Here is a 17,790-nt window from a genome sequence, read left to right on the forward strand (position 1 = left end):
TGCATAGGTTAAGTATCATTCACAATCAATCAATCAATCAGTCAAGGTTTACAACACCGACAGTACATGTGAATACGTCAACCTTTTTAACCAGTCAAAACATATTTATACTCAATAAGACGAACGGGTGTTTGTCTTAACGAGTCAATCAATGTATACATGAGATAATGAAATCTCTAAAACGTTATAATACAAAGTAGAGAATAATATCAACTCAGACCGAATACGCATGTGTCTGGATCCAAACATAACTGTTAAAGCTCAATCAATCAATCAAAGGCAATGAAGCCGCGAGCTTAAACGGTCATGACCAGTTCTCAGTTCAGGGCCGTTTGGCTCGGGAATACCGTTGTGTGTGTAGAGCAGTGGTACATATACCGGAAGTAGAAATGCTTCCGCTGAGATTGTCAAGAAAACTACATTTGTATTGTAATCGTCATTTCAAAATGTTTTATTGAGTCATACGTGTTCACCAGCATATAGCTGACGTATTTTTCCAACCCAATGCAGGTAATTAAGCATTAGTAGCAATAGCAAGGATTGGAGTCTTATGAAGATAGAAACGCGTTAAAGATGGCTCCGTTTTTGATAAACAAATCCTTGTATTATGAAACAAATATTTTTTAAACTAATACTCGGGTATTTAATTCCCGAGTAAATTTTCAATGTAAATTAATATTATATTTAACCGAAAGTCTTCCGCTAAAATTAACCCATAAACTCTGATATATTTACAAAACAGGTACCAACTTGTGGTCACACGCCTAGGACCTAAGTCGGGATGTGACAGGTTGGTATCAGAGCCATTGGTTTCAGCGAATTAGTTATTAAACGTTAGTACCTAGGCTTTAACCATTATGATGATTATTATTCGTAGGGATAAGATAGGATTGGTAAACCTCCTATCCCTTATCTAACTAAAATGCAGATGTCTTATACTAACTACTTTGGTCGTAGACACCGAGTAGCCATTTGATCAAAACTGACAATCATTCACGAACCATCTGATATGGAAAGTAGTAATAGTTACTATACCAGTTTCTTCAATCACAATCAACCAATCAATCCGGTGATACCATATGGGAGCCAACCCGTGTATCTCCCAGGCAGTCAACAGTTCCCAATCGAAATTTCTGACGACACCACCAACAACAATCCTCAGTATTATCCATTCGACATTCCAACATACCATCCTTCCGAGGAACAGAAGGTACAGAGTAAAATCAAGCAGAAAACCGAATCGGAATCATCAAGCTGGATGAATTGTCACTCTGATCAAAGGAGATGGCAATTTGGATTACCACCATTGAACTATCAATACGAGACCCCACCGGTATCTGCAGAACCCAGTCACAAACCAGAAATGAGGGTTAGCATGCCCTACAAAAAGAGATTTAACTCATCATCAATTAAGAATCCTTATGAATCGGATGAGGATCCCGAGGAGGAAGAAGAGAATGAGAATCCTTACTTCCCTTCATATCTAGGATCGAGGCCTTCAATCTCACAACAAGCTAAGGAGATTCGTGAAGAGGAAAATCTTATCGAGGGATTTTATACCACTAATATACCCGATGAGGAAATGCATGCATACGTTGCTAATCCACATCTCTATCCACAAGAAAATGCATATCTCTTTCCAGTTGCATCTGCACCAACGGGATATCCGAACCCGCCAAATTCGGTGATGGACGAGCTGAGGATGAGGTTGTGGATAAGAAGAAAATGGGAAGGAAAATAGTTAAGAAATGTGACAAGATGAAAAATCTTGTTAAAAAGTGGATTAAGGATTAGATAACGTGTTATGTATAGTTGTTTGTTGTTATGATCTACATGTAACATAAATAATGTAATATAAGGTGTGTCTTTCCCTAAAATTTGTTTTATTCATGTAACAGCATGTCTAAAGCAAACAGCAACCCATAAATTCAAGTAAGCAATAAAGGAAAGACAATTGAAGAAATTTTACAAGAAAAAGCTGTCGTGGAAAATATACAAGCCATACCTCAAAATTATGTGCTTGGTATCCGCGACTTAATAAAAGAAGCTGTGAACCCAATTTACGAAATCTTGAAAAATGATCCAAGCCGAACTGCTTCTCAATCTATCAAAAGAGCAAGTAGAAGTGAAACTGCTACTTCAAAAAGAGAATCCAAGAAAGAGTCAGAAAAGAAAGAAGATAAGAAAAAGGAAACTGAAGGAAAGAAAGAAACGAGTGATGTAAGTTCAACGGCTGAAAACAACCTACATGAGAAAACAAAGAAACTCAAGATACATGAAGGTTGTGATTTCAAGGTGTTTAAAGTTTATAACCCCAAGGAATTTCATGGGGATAAAAGAGCGATACATACCCTCCGCTTGTTGGAGGAAATGGAATCAATTGTATTGATCAGCAAGTGTACGGAGAGTGAGAAAGTCCAGTATACCTCCCAGATGTTCATGGGGGAGGCATTGGAATGGTGGAATACCCTAATCGGAATCAAGGGTAGAGAAAATTTATACAATCTAGACTGGGCAACGTTCAAGGCTATGGTATTGAAGAAATTCTGTCCGATCAACGAAATGGATCAGATTCAAACCAAGCTATGGAACCACAAGGTTGTGGGAACGAATCTCAAGGAATATAATACCAAGTTCCTTGAATATTGTAGAATTGTGCCTCACTTGGTCACTCCAGAAATCAACAAGGTGACACGATACATTTACGGACTACCAATCGAGATCCGTGATTTAGTTCGGTCACATATGCCGTCTTCGACGGAATCGGCCATGGAGTTGGACGGGTATTTGATGGATGGGGTGATAAGAAATCGGGACGAGAGGAAGAAGGATGATGGCATGTCGCCGGTTGGAGGAAAAGTGAAGAAAACCGAGAAGAAGAAGGAAGGGACGTTTGTGTATAGTCGCCCCATTTGCAAGTCATGTGGTAGGAGGCATTTCGGTAGATGTCTTCGACCAACTAACCCAGTTGTATGTGGATTTTGAAAGAAACCGGGACATTTGGAAGCAGATTGCAGGAAGAAGACTGGGGTATGTTTTGAGTGTGGTGAGAAGGGACACTACAGTACTGAGTGTCCAAAGAAGAAGCCGACGGTAGTGACGGCTGGTGCTAGTGGCAGCGGTGCGAAGACCGATGCCAAGAAAGGAAACGCTCGTGTCTTTATGTTAGACACACAGAAGGCAGCCGATATACCGGACGTGAACACCGGTACGTTTCTTATTAATAATGTTTATGCTAGAGTACTATTTGATTCGGGTGCAAACCAAAGTTTCATAGATTATAAATTTTGTAGTCTATTAAATGAGCCCTTAGTTAAACTAGATAAACATTATGAAGTAGAAACTGCTGATGGGAACATAAGTAGAATAACCGAGGCTTTAGATAATGCCACAATTTCTTTAGCCAATCACGTCATACCTGTACGATTGTTGCCAATGACATTGGCAGGTTTTGATGTAGTATTAGGTATGGACTGGTTATCGTCTAATCAAGCCCGTATTTTATGTAACGATAGAGCTATTGATATCCGAACACCTCATAATAAAACCATTCGAATAACCGGGGATAATGAAGGAGGAAAGGTAGGAATCATTTCCAAGATCAAAGCAAGTCATTGCATAGGTAAGGGATGCCTCGCATTCATGGCCTATGTAACCAAGGAACCCTAACTAAAGAAAATGGAGGAAGTGCCGATTGTGTCCGAATTTCAAGATGTATTTCCCGAGGAGCTACCAGGAGCCCCGCCTGACAGAGAAGTAGAATTTAAGATCGACCTTATGCCAGGAACTTCACCAATAGCAAAATCTCCTTATCGTCTAGCACCTACGGAAATGAAGGAATTGAAGAAGCAGTTGGACGAATTATTAGAAAAAGGTTTTATACGTCCAAGTTCGTCACCGTGGGGAGCTCCAATTCTGTTCGTAAAGAAGAAGGATGGGTTGCTGAGAATGTGTATAGATTACCGAGAACTGAACAAGGTCACGATCAAGAACAAGTATCCATTACCAAGAATCGACGATTTGTTTGATCAGCTCCAAGGAGCGAGTTGTTTTTCTAAGATTGATTTTAGATCGGGTTATCATCAATTAAAAGTATAAGAAGAAGATATACCTAAAACCGCCTTTAGAACCCGATACGGACATTATGAGTTCACCGTGATGCCTTTTGGTCTCACTAATGCTCCAGCAGCTTTCATGGAGATGATGAATCGGATTTGTAAGTCATACTTAGACAAGTTTGTTATTGTCTTCATCGATGACATTCTTGTTTATTCAAAAACCAAAGACGAGCATCAACTTCATCTTAAGATCATACTTGAAACCCTAAGGAACGAGAAATTGTACGCCAAATTCTCTAAGTGCGAATTTTGGTTGTCCGAAGTTCAATTTCTTGGTCATGTTATAAATGAAAAGGGTGTTCAAGTAGACCCAGCAAAGATTGAAGTTATAACTAAGTGGGAGAAACCCAAGACACCGACTCAAGTCCGAAGTTTTCTAGGCTTAGCCGATTATTACAGAAGATTCATTCAAGACTTCTCTCGAATAGCTGTTCCATTAACTTCACTCACAAGTAAAGCAATTAAGTTCGAATGGGGACCAAAGCAAGAGGAAGCATTTGAAACACTCAAACAAAAGTTAACCAACGCACCTATCCTGGCTTTGCCAGAAGGATTGGAAAACTTTACCATTTACTGTGATGCTTCACACACGGGAATGGGATGTGTTTTGATGCAAGGAAAGAAAGTGATTGCATATGCTTCGAGGCAATTGAAAACTCATGAAAAGAATTACACCACGCACGACCTTGAATTAGGCGCTATAATTTTCGCTTTGAAGTTATGGCGGCTTTGAAGTTATGGCGACATTACTTGTATGGTGTAAAGTTTACGATATACACTGATCATAAAAGCTTGAAGCATATATTCGATCAAAAGGAGTTGAATATGAGACAAAGGCGTTGGATGGAAACACTTAATGATTACGAATGTGAGATCGTATATCATGAAGGAAAAGCCAATGTTGTGGCGGACGCCTTAAGTAGGAAGGAACATGAGAAGCCAAAGAGAGTACGAGCTCTGAGATTGGAATTAAAGATCGATTTAGCTAGTCAAATTAGGGAAGCTCAGAAGTTGGCACTGGAGGAAGGAAACATCAAGGCCGAAAAAGAGAACGACACAATTGATCAATTGACAAAAGGAAGTGACGAAATCCTTAGACTTGGTACAAGAATTTGGGTACCAATGGTTGGAAACCTAAGAGACAAGATCCTCGAAGAAGCACACAAGTCAAATATATGATGCATCCGGGAAGTGACAAGATGTATCACAATCTAAAGGATGATTACTGGTGGATTGGTATGAAGAAAGATATTGCATTATATGTAGCCAAATGCTTAACGTGTTCTAAAGTGAAAGCCGAACATCAAAAGCCGTTAGGATTGCTTCAACAACCGGAAATACCAATCTGGAAGTGGGATATGATAACTATGGATTTCATCATGAAGCTACCAAAAACTTCACGTCAAAATGATGCAATCTGGGTTATTGTTGATAGACTTACCAAGTCTGCCAATTTCATTCCAATTCAAGAAACGTTTAGCATGGATAAGTTAGCACACTTATACGTCGAAAACATTGTATCTTTACATGGGGTGCCGCTATCCATCATATCCGACAGAGATAGTCGTTTTACTTCAAACTTTTGGTCAAGTTTTCAAAAGGAAATGGGGACTCAATTAAACCTAAGTACTGCTTATCATCCCCAAACTGACGGTCAAAGTGAACGCACAATTCAAACATTAGAAGATATGCTTCGTGCCTGTGTTATCGACTTAGGAGGAAGTTGGGACACTCATCTCACACTGATGGAATTCTCGTTCAACAACAGTTATCACACGAGTATCCAAGCAGCACCATTCGAAGCATTATATGGTTGTAAGTGTAGGAAGCCTGTATGTTGGTCAGAAACAGGTGATGCTCAGTTGTCAGGACCTAAAATTGTTCAAAGAACCACAGATCAAGTAATACAAATTCGTGTACGATTGAAAACGGCAAGGGATAGACAAAAGAGTTATGTGGACATTCGCCGCAAGCCATTAGAATTCATAGAAGGCGACAAAGTGTTATTGAAAGTATCGTCTTGGAAAGGCGTTGTAAGATTTGGGAAGAAAGGAAAATTAAGTCCAAGATTCGTTGGACCATTCAAGATACTCGAAAGAATCAGATCAGTTGCTTACCGCCTAGAATTACCCGATGAGATGAAAGGAATTCATGACGTGTTTCACATATCCAATCTACGCAAGTGTTTAGCTGATGAAACTCTTGCTATGCCATTAAAAGATGTTAAAATCAACGAGAAGCTTAAATTTGTGGAACAACCGATTCAAATAAAAGATAGCATGATTAAATTTCTCAAGCACAAACGACTCAAACTCGTAAAAGTCAAATGGGATTCAAGACGAGGACCCGAGTATACATGGGAACTCGAGTCAGAAATGATGAAGAAATATCCCTATCTATTCCAATAAATCTGGAGGACGAGATTATTCAAAAGGTGGGGAGGATGTAACACCACGTCTTTTAACCTTTATAGTTAGGGCTTAAAAATACGAACTTAGAAAGTACAGGTACCAAAAGTGCAAATTCTGAAAGTTTGCCTCCATCGCGGTACGCGACGGGGGTAACAATCAACCCATTGCGTAGCGCGACGGGCTTGATGAGTCACCGGACACGTGTTGAACACCGTGTCGACACGTGGCGCAATGTGACAGGTCACGTGTCACAACCAGATAAGGCGGCGTTATTTTGCGGCGTCGCGGAACGCGACGGGTCCCAAGGAACCCATCGCGTACCGCGATGGGAACGAAAATTGGCTATAAAAGGGGGGTGACGGGCATGAGTCCCATTCATCCCAAACACACCTTCACATCCACACACATAGCCTCGAAAGACGTGCCACGTTGTCATAACAAGCCGACGTGCTGTTTTCTCGTAATTCGTGCAAGAAACGAAGTGGGAATTAAGCTAGCAATCACATAAGCGAGTAGATCAAGTCCTGCCTTACCTTGTTATCAGTCTAAGCATCCAATCTAAGGTAGGAGTTATGTTTAAGTTATTTGAATTATAGCTTAGACTATCAATCGAGGCTATGGCTTTTAACCTTGATCGTATTTTACAAACATTCGCTCACAATCGTGTTTTAATAAACGTTACTTCATGATGAAGTAATGTCAAACAAAAGATATATTTTGACGGGCATGCAGTAACCGGAAGGGGGATAGCACTAGTAGTAAGTTTCTTGCCTAAGGAAAAGTAATTCTTACAAATCCCAATCATCCGAGGGACCCGTTTACTTACCTGGAGAAACTTACCAACGTGTTACAACCTATTAGGCCAAAGCATGCTATATCAGACGTCACATAAAATCAAGTGTTTTCAATCACAATCAAAGATAAACGATTTCAAGGTTAAGCTTACAATCATAGCTTAACATCATTCAAATCATTCATACAAACCTATTCGTGTATAGGTTAAGTATCATTCACAATCAATCAATCAATCAGTCAAGGTTTACAACACCGACAGTACATGTGAATACGTCAACCTTTTTAATCAGTCAAAACATATTTATACTCAATAAGACGAACGGGTGTTTGTCTTAACGAGTCAATCAATGTATACATGAGATAATGAAATCTCTAAAACGTTATAATACAAAGTAGAGAATAATATCAACTCAGACCGAATACGCATGTGTCTGGATCCAAACATAACTGTTAAAGCTCAATCAATCAATCAAAAGCAATGAAGCCGCGATCTTAAACGGTCATGACCAGTTCTCAGTTCAGGGCCGTTTGGCTCGGGGAATACCGTTGTGTGTGTAGGGCAGTGGTACATATACCGGAAGTAGAAATGTTTCCGCTGAGATTGTCAAGAAAACTACATTTGTATTGTAATCGTCATTCAAAATGTTTTATTGAGTCATACGTGTTCACCAGCATATAGCTGACGTATTTTTCCAACCCAATGCAGGTAATTAAGCATTAGTAGCAACAGCAAGGATTGGAGTCTTATAAAGATAGAAGCGCGTTAAAGATGGCTCCGTTTTTTATAAACAAATCCTTGTATTATGAAACAAATATTTTGTAAACTAATACTCGGGTATTTAATTTCCGAGTAATTTTTCAATGTAAATTAATATTATATTTAACCAATAGTCTTCCGCTAAAATTAACCCATAAACTCTGATATATTTACAAAACAGGTACCAACTTGTGGTTACACGCCTAGGCCCTAAGTCGGGGTGTGACAGGTTTCATCCACTACACCCATTTTAGCACAAAAAACCCCCTATGCTGATGTGGCGTCACATGCCGCACAACGCCCACAAATGGGCTCCATCCACTACACATAGTCTTAGAAGTTTTTCAAAAAGCTACTAATATATTCTAGATACATTATATATCCGACTTCCAACTTGAATCTTAGAAGAAACTTTTAAACTAAAAAAAGAGAGTAGAAATGCTCGGAAAATCGCTAAATAGTAGAACCAATAATGCTCAGAAATGTTTGTTTGATTTTTGCTCGTTTGTAAATGAGCCAATTAACTCGGTTCAGTTTGTAAATAAGCCAAACACAAGCAAACTCTCGATGGACTAGTAAACAACCCTATTATCAACACGTGTAAGATTTAAAGTATACTCCCCCCCTGAACTTATTACATAAATTATAATTAGCTCTTAACATTATTTATATACATATTAGTCCCTACAACATTACTTTCATTTGATAACCTCCAATGCATATATAAAATTAAAAAACTATCAAGTATTACTATTAATTTATTTTTATTAATATTAATATTTTTAATATTAATATTATAAATATTTATAATATCTTTTTTTTAATTTTAATAGTATATATATTTATAATATCCTTATTTTACCACTTTATCTTTTACAAAATAAACCAAAAACTCAAAACCCTAAACCCGAAACCCTAAACCCAAAACCCGAAACCCTAAACCCTAAACCCTAAAACCTAAACCCTAAACCGAATCCTAAACCCGAAACCGAACCCTAAACCCTAAAACCGAACCCTAAACTCTAAACCCGAAACCGAACCCTAAACCCTAAACCCGAACCCTAAACCCTAAAATCGAAACCTAAAACCCTAAACTAGAAATCATAAAAAGAAAACGCAACTTGTAAAAAAAATAATATTAAATCCTTACTTTTGTGCTAATTTGATAATTATATGATTTTAAGGGTTAATATGAAATTTGGTTTTTCCAGGGGGGGGGGGAGTATGACAAGCAACCAGGAGACACATTATTTATTTATATTTTTGGTCTAATCATTCTTTAATGCAAATTTATTGCTCACATGTTAACTTGTTCAATCCCTAGTGGTTGATTCCTTTCATCCGCAGTTCCTTTTACACGTACTCTAAAATCTGCAAGGTTACAAATATAAGGCCCACATACAATTAATTTTTCTTTTTATCAACTAAAATTATACCAAGATTGAATCTTTTATCTTCTGTTTTACATCCAAATTCCAAACAATCTTACCACCATGTCAAAATGGAAAAGACATAGAATAAATACATTTTGTACGTATTGTATTATTAATATTGTAATATGAAATGTAATAAGTTTAGTGAAGGCGCCGTAATTTTTTAAAGTGACTATTTTAATTAGTTATGACTTGGACAGTAAATAACAATCTTTATGGACGATTATATATATATAAAATATTTATTCACTGTTTTATAAGTATAACATTTACTTTTGGGCCGTCAAGATATAATATGATTTATTATGTAAAAAATAGAATATACAAATATATATTGTTATATTTATATTAATTAATGATCGTTTTGGCCTGTGAGTCGTGCCTTTAAGATTTAATTTATGTTTAATTTATGTTACTTATTTCAAGCTAGACCTCAAAAACCAAAACAGACGTCTGACTGAAAGAGCTTGTCAACGTGGTATAGTAGATAAAAGATATTGTCTGGTTTACTCTGTAGCTAACAATGAAAAATATGTAAGGATATACTTTCATTAAAATTAATTATAAAATTACCACAACAAAGTTTATGAAGTACTGATCTCTTACAAAAAAAAAATTGTATTACTTAATAGTAATAAAAGTTACGTTATATATCAGTTAGTGCACGGTACGTCGGTTAATCAACTCATTTTTCCACCAAGCCAAAATTGTCGCTTATATGGTTTGAGTAAATATGCCCATAAGCAATAAACATTTAAGGTACCATAAATATGTTCAAGACGACGCTTTTATTTTAGTTCATCCTTCAATGTGGACACATTAATTTTTAGGAACGGCTATAAAACAAAAGACTTGAGCCGAATTTAAACTGTTGATCAAAATGTCAAACATGGTCGGCACTAGCTAGTGGAGTTAGTTTGTTCGCAATGTAATTGAAACCAGACTTCATTACTATGAAGAGAGATGATCAAACGAAACAAAAACTTTACACTTGTCACTTGTTGATTATCAATAATGTTAAAACCAACTTCCAACTAACAAGTTCCAAACCGAACCCCTCATTTAATTCATTCATACACACGTGGATATGACAAGCATCCCTATAAATTGCAACATTGGACAACATTTTCTAGCACCAACAAACTTACAAACATATAATACAAAGCTATAGTAATTTCTTACAGCTTTAATTAGTCTTCAAAAATGGCAAAGATTGCAATGATGGTTTTATGTGCAGTGGTGACTTGCATGGTGGTGGTTGCACCCTATGCAGAGGCTCTTAGCTGTGGTCAGGTGTCCAGCAGCTTAGCACCATGCCTTGGCTACCTAACCAAAGGTGGTGCTGTGCCACCGGCATGTTGTAGTGGGGTAAAATCACTCAATGGCGCTGCAAAGACAACCCCTGATCGTCAGGCTGCCTGTAACTGCTTAAAGAGCGCTTACGGCTCCATCAACGGCATCAATGGCGCCAATGCTGCTAGTCTCCCCGGCAAGTGCGGTGTTAGCATCCCTTACAAGATCAGCCCAAGCACTGACTGCACCAAGTATGTTCATATATAATATGTGCTTCTACAATTAAACTTATTTAATTATCGGCTCCAAATATTATACAATATTGAAATTAATATGTGCTATGGCATTTGGTGTTTGCAGGGTGCAGTGAGGATATCCAGCATGGAAAAAAGGATGAAGTTTATAAAGACATATATATAAACTACAATAAACATAAAGAGCACTGTTTTAGTTTGAAGAAGACATATATGACTGTGTGTGTCTTTTTGCTTTGTGATGCCTTTGGCATCAAATAGTGTTCTTGTTATATAACTATATATATGTGTCTCCATCTTTATCTATCTATAAACCTTTCTTTCTACGTAATCTTTTTATTTTCCTCTCACATGTTAGTAAGAATTTACTCACCAGAAATGAATTTGAAAACTAGCTGTATGAACACATGAGTGAATACAATGAGAAACTTAGGGACTTGAACTACACATTATTATGCGGTGGAGACCACAACACGTATTTGAAGATTAAAAACAGAAATCATCAGTTAATTAACTAATAAACATACAGTTAATAAAAGTTATATAGCAATGACACACTCTTATTAAAGATAAAAATCACTAGTTATTACGGTGTAACTTAAAAAAAATGACGTATAAAAATGTTATTGCAGTTATCAAAGATGGGGAACTCAAATGTGACTTGCATGAATAGATTTATGAGTTTTTAAGGATGGTATCATATGTTTTAAAAGTTATAAATAATACTCCCTCCGTCTCATTATAAGTGTTATAGTTGACTTTTCAAGTCTCTCTTTTGCAACCTTGACCGTAAATATTTTTGTTCGTGTCATATAATACTTGATGAAAATTATATCAATGTAAAATACATTTAAAACCCAATCCATTCATATATTCTACATCAAGTACTATATAACACAAACAAAAATATTGTCGGTCAAAGTTAAATTATAAGAAAGATTTAAAATATCAAATTATGACACTTATAATGGGACAGAAGGAGTAGTTTTTATACCTTTATCAGCACATTTTTCTCATTTTCTCCACAACCACTTTAAAAAAATATTAATAAATTTATAGAGTGTTACAAGAATTTTTCAAATATACAGAAAAATCAATATGTTTTCTCCCTTCAATTTACAACACCATAAATCACTCCCTACATTATAAAAACCACACTCATATATACGAGAGATATAATATGAATGCTCTAAGTGGTTGTGAGTAGAGGTGCACACAAATCGGGTTTTTTAAATACCGGGGTTCGGGTATGGAACCGGGTTCGGGTATGACAGGGTATTAGTAGTAATCGGGTCGGTTTCGGGTTGGGTATTGTCTCTAAAAATCATGCCCTATGCATTGGGTTCGGGTCGGGTATAGAACCGGGTATTCTAAAACCGGGTATTTGAATAGCCTATTATCGGGTGTTGAAAGAACCCTATTTACGGGGTTTTTCGGGTTTTTTTCCGTGTATTTTTCAGGTATAGATTGGATTTTATAAAAGTTTGCACTTTTTAGAGGTATTTTTCGGGTATTTTTAAGGTATACATTGGGTATTTGAAATACTCGGTTTCAGGTATTGTAAAAACCCGGTTCCGGGTTTAGAACCGGTTCGGGTTTTCGGGTATTACCAGGTACAAATCGGGTCTGGTTCGGGTTTTAGTGCCAAAATGCATACCCTATCCGTACCTTACGAGTAGGGTCGGGTACGGGTTCGGGTATAAAAAACCCGGGTATAAAAACCGGTTCCTGTTCCAGGTTCGGGTGTTTTGTGCACCTCTAGTTGTGAGTGGAGAAGAGATAAAATATTAATATTCATGAGTAAATTTGGAGAAACATGGTTCATATTATATATTTTTTTAATATTTGTTGAAAGTGATTGTGAGTGGAGGAGAGAAAAATGTAATAATAAAATTACTAAAAAGTATTATTTAATTGTAAATAACAGAGAAAGTTTAATTGTTTTTAGCATAATTATAGAAATAAAGAAGCTACTGAAAATGCTGTAAGTCAGAGCAAATATCTAAAAATTAGCTTTTTTTGGAACAACGACTTTATTATGTTTAGAGAATTCTTATCCCAAACCAAATGATGTGACTGAGTTTTTTATATGTAGAAAGTGATTTATGATGTTATAAGTGAAAAAGAGAGAAAATGTATTGATTTTTCTGTAAATTTAAAAAGTTCTTGTACACCTCATATAATTTTTAATATTTTTAAAAAGTTCTTGTACACCTCGTATTGTATTATTAATATTGTAATATGAAATGTAATAAGTTTAGTGAAGGCGCCGTAATTTTTTAAAGTGACTATTTTAATTAGTTATGACTTGGACAGTAAATAACAATCTTTATGGACGATTATATAAATATAAAATATTTATTCACTGTTTTATAAGTATAACATTTACTTTTGGGCCGTCAAGATATAATATGATTTATTATGTAAAAAATAGAATATACAAATATATATTGTTATATTTATATTAATTAATGATCGTTTTGGCCTGTGAGTCGTGCCTTTAAGATTTAATTTATGTTTATTTTATGTTACTTATTTCAAGCTAGACCTCAAAAACCAAAACAGACGTCTGACTGAAAGAGCTTGTCAACGTGGTATAGTAGATAAAAGATATTGTCTGGTTTACTCTGTAGCTAACAATGAAAAATATGTAAGGATATACTTTCATTAAAATTAATTATAAAATTACCACAACAAAGTTTATGAAGTACTGATCTCTTACAAAAAAAAAATTGTATTACTTAATAGTAATAAAAGTTACGTTATATATCAGTTAGTGCACGGTACGTCGGTTAATCAACTCATTTTTCCACCAAGCCAAAATTGTCGCTTATATGGTTTGAGTAAATATGCCCATAAGCAATAAACATTTAAGGTACCATAAATATGTTCAAGACGACGCTTTTATTTTAGTTCATCCTTCAATGTGGACACATTAATTTTTAGGAACGGCTATAAAACAAAAGACTTGAGCCGAATTTAAACTGTTGATCGAAATGTCAAACATGGTCGGCACTAGCTATTGGAGTTAGTTTGTTCGCAATGTAATTGAAACCAGACTTCATTACTATGAAGAGAGATGATCAAACGAAACAAAAACTTTACACTTGTCACTTGTTGATTATCAATAATGTTAAAACCAACTTCCAACTAACAAGTTCCAAACCGAACCCCTCATTTAATTCATTCATACACACGTGGATATGACAAGCATCCCTATAAATTGCAACATTGGACAACATTTTCTAGCACCAACAAACTTACAAACATATAATACAAAGCTATAGTAATTTCTTACAGCTTTAATTAGTCTTCAAAAATGGCAAAGATTGCAATGATGGTTTTATGTGCAGTGGTGACTTGCATGGTGGTGGTTGCACCCTATGCAGAGGCTCTTAGCTGTGGTCAGGTGTCCAGCAGCTTAGCACCATGCCTTGGCTACCTAACCAAAGGTGGTGCTGTGCCACCGGCATGTTGTAGTGGGGTAAAATCACTCAATGGCGCTGCAAAGACAACCCCTGATCGTCAGGCTGCCTGTAACTGCTTAAAGAGCGCTTACGGCTCCATCAACGGCATCAATGGCGCCAATGCTGCTAGTCTCCCCGGCAAGTGCGGTGTTAGCATCCCTTACAAGATCAGCCCAAGCACTGACTGCACCAAGTATGTTCATATATAATATGTGCTTCTACAATTAAACTTATTTAATTATCGGCTCCAAATATTATACAATATTGAAATTAATATGTGCTATGGCATTTGGTGTTTGCAGGGTGCAGTGAGGATATCCAGCATGGAAAAAAGGATGAAGTTTATAAAGACATATATATAAACTACAATAAACATAAAGAGCACTGTTTTAGTTTGAAGAAGACATATATGACTGTGTGTGTCTTTTTGCTTTGTGATGCCTTTGGCATCAAATAGTGTTCTTGTTATATAACTATATATATGTGTCTCCATCTTTATCTATCTATAAACCTTTCTTTCTACGTAATCTTTTTATTTTCCTCTCACATGTTAGTAAGAATTTACTCACCAGAAATGAATTTGAAAACTAGCTGTATGAACACATGAGTGAATACAATGAGAAACTTAGGGACTTGAACTACACATTATTATGCGGTGGAGACCACAACACGTATTTGAAGATTAAAAACAGAAATCATCAGTTAATTAACTAATAAACATACAGTTAATAAAAGTTATATAGCAATGACACACTCTTATTAAAGATAAAAATCACTAGTTATTACGGTGTAACTTAAAAAAAATGACGTATAAAAATGTTATTGCAGTTATCAAAGATGGGGAACTCAAATGTGACTTGCATGAATAGATTTATGAGTTTTTAAGGATGGTATCATATGTTTTAAAAGTTATAAATAATACTCCCTCCGTCTCATTATAAGTGTTATAGTTGACTTTTCAAGTCTCTCTTTTGCAACCTTGACCGTAAATATTTTTGTTCGTGTCATATAATACTTGATGAAAATTATATCAATGTAAAATACATTTAAAACCCAATCCATTCATATATTCTACATCAAGTACTATATAACACAAACAAAAATATTGTCGGTCAAAGTTAAATTATAAGAAAGATTTAAAATATCAAATTATGACACTTATAATGGGACAGAAGGAGTAGTTTTTATACCTTTATCAGCACATTTTTCTCATTTTCTCCACAACCACTTTAAAAAAATATTAATAAATTTATAGAGTGTTACAAGAATTTTTCAAATATACAGAAAAATCAATATGTTTTCTCCCTTCAATTTACAACACCATAAATCACTCCCTACATTATAAAAACCACACTCATATATACGAGAGATATAATATGAATGCTCTAAGTGGTTGTGAGTAGAGGTGCACACAAATCGGGTTTTTTAAATACCGGGGTTCGGGTATGGAACCGGGTTCGGGTATGACAGGGTATTAGTAGTAATCGGGTCGGTTTCGGGTTGGGTATTGTCTCTAAAAATCATGCCCTATGCATTGGGTTCGGGTCGGGTATAGAACCGGGTATTCTAAAACCGGGTATTTGAATAGCCTATTATCGGGTGTTGAAAGAACCCTATTTACGGGGTTTTTCGGGTTTTTTTCCGTGTATTTTTCAGGTATAGATTGGATTTTATAAAAGTTTGCACTTTTTAGAGGTATTTTTCGGGTATTTTTAAGGTATACATTGGGTATTTGAAATACTCGGTTTCAGGTATTGTAAAAACCCGGTTCCGGGTTTAGAACCGGTTCGGGTTTTCGGGTATTACCAGGTACAAATCGGGTCTGGTTCGGGTTTTAGTGCCAAAATGCATACCCTATCCGTACCTTACGAGTAGGGTCGGGTACGGGTTCGGGTATAAAAAACCCGGGTATAAAAACCGGTTCCTGTTCCAGGTTCGGGTGTTTTGTGCACCTCTAGTTGTGAGTGGAGAAGAGATAAAATATTAATATTCATGAGTAAATTTGGAGAAACATGGTTCATATTATATATTTTTTTAATATTTGTTGAAAGTGATTGTGAGTGGAGGAGAGAAAAATGTAATAATAAAATTACTAAAAAGTATTATTTAATTGTAAATAAGAGAGAAAGTTTAATTGTTTTTAGCATAATTATAGAAATAAAGAAGCTACTGAAAATGCTGTAAGTCAGAGCAAATATCTAAAAATTAGCTTTTTTTGGAACAACGACTTTATTATGTTTAGAGAATTCTTATCCCAAACCAAATGATGTGACTGAGTTTTTTATATGTAGAAAGTGATTTATGATGTTATAAGTGAAAAAGAGAGAAAATGTATTGATTTTTCTGTAAATTTAAAAAGTTCTTGTACACCTCATATAATTTTTAATATTTTTAAAAAGTTCTTGTACACCTCGTATTGTATTATTAATATTGTAATATGAAATGTAATAAGTTTAGTGAAGGCGCCGTAATTTTTTAAAGTGACTATTTTAATTAGTTATGACTTGGACAGTAAATAACAATCTTTATGGACGATTATATAAATATAAAATATTTATTCACTGTTTTATAAGTATAACATTTACTTTTGGGCCGTCAAGATATAATATGATTTATTATGTAAAAAATAGAATATACAAATATATATTGTTATATTTATATTAATTAATGATCGTTTTGGCCTGTGAGTCGTGCCTTTAAGATTTAATTTATGTTTATTTTATGTTACTTATTTCAAGCTAGACCTCAAAAACCAAAACAGACGTCTGACTGAAAGAGCTTGTCAACGTGGTATAGTAGATAAAAGATATTGTCTGGTTTACTCTGTAGCTAACAATGAAAAATATGTAAGGATATACTTTCATTAAAATTAATTATAAAATTACCACAACAAAGTTTATGAAGTACTGATCTCTTACAAAAAAAAAATTGTATTACTTAATAGTAATAAAAGTTACGTTATATATCAGTTAGTGCACGGTACGTCGGTTAATCAACTCATTTTTCCACCAAGCCAAAATTGTCGCTTATATGGTTTGAGTAAATATGCCCATAAGCAATAAACATTTAAGGTACCATAAATATGTTCAAGACGACGCTTTTATTTTAGTTCATCCTTCAATGTGGACACATTAATTTTTAGGAACGGCTATAAAACAAAAGACTTGAGCCGAATTTAAACTGTTGATCGAAATGTCAAACATGGTCGGCACTAGCTAGTGGAGTTAGTTTGTTCGCAATGTAATTGAAACCAGACTTCATT

At 35.5% G+C, this 17,790-nt stretch overlaps 2 protein-coding genes across 2 annotated transcripts; both read left to right on the plus strand.

Annotated features, from left to right (window-relative positions):
* Positions 1-10,231: 10,231 nt before the first annotated feature.
* LOC143599197 (non-specific lipid-transfer protein-like) lies at positions 10,232-11,392 on the plus strand. Its single transcript, XM_077077201.1, has 2 exons — positions 10,232-11,058; positions 11,168-11,392. The coding sequence occupies exons 1-2, from the start codon at positions 10,718-10,720 to the stop codon at positions 11,175-11,177; spliced, it is 351 nt and encodes a 116-aa protein (XP_076933316.1). The 5' UTR covers positions 10,232-10,717; the 3' UTR covers positions 11,178-11,392.
* Positions 11,393-14,127: 2,735 nt separating this feature from the next.
* Positions 14,128-15,055, plus strand: LOC143599198 (non-specific lipid-transfer protein-like). The gene is made up of 2 exons (XM_077077202.1): positions 14,128-14,721; positions 14,831-15,055. Exons 1-2 carry the CDS (start codon positions 14,381-14,383, stop codon positions 14,838-14,840), a joined length of 351 nt encoding a protein of 116 aa, XP_076933317.1. The 5' UTR covers positions 14,128-14,380; the 3' UTR covers positions 14,841-15,055.
* Positions 15,056-17,790: the final 2,735 nt, after the last annotated feature.

The sequence above is a fragment of the Bidens hawaiensis genome, unplaced genomic scaffold, assembly GCF_021521415.1.
Source record: "Bidens hawaiensis isolate Kalapana, Puna unplaced genomic scaffold, B.hawaiensis_p1.1 tig00051603_1, whole genome shotgun sequence".
Taxonomy (NCBI): Eukaryota; Viridiplantae; Streptophyta; class Magnoliopsida; order Asterales; family Asteraceae; genus Bidens; species Bidens hawaiensis.

Coding starts and splice junctions, on each gene's coding strand:
- LOC143599197 (XM_077077201.1), top strand. CDS start 10,718: ATGGCAAAGATTGCAATGATGGTTTTATGTGCAGTGGTGACTTGCATG.
- LOC143599198 (XM_077077202.1), top strand. CDS start 14,381: ATGGCAAAGATTGCAATGATGGTTTTATGTGCAGTGGTGACTTGCATG.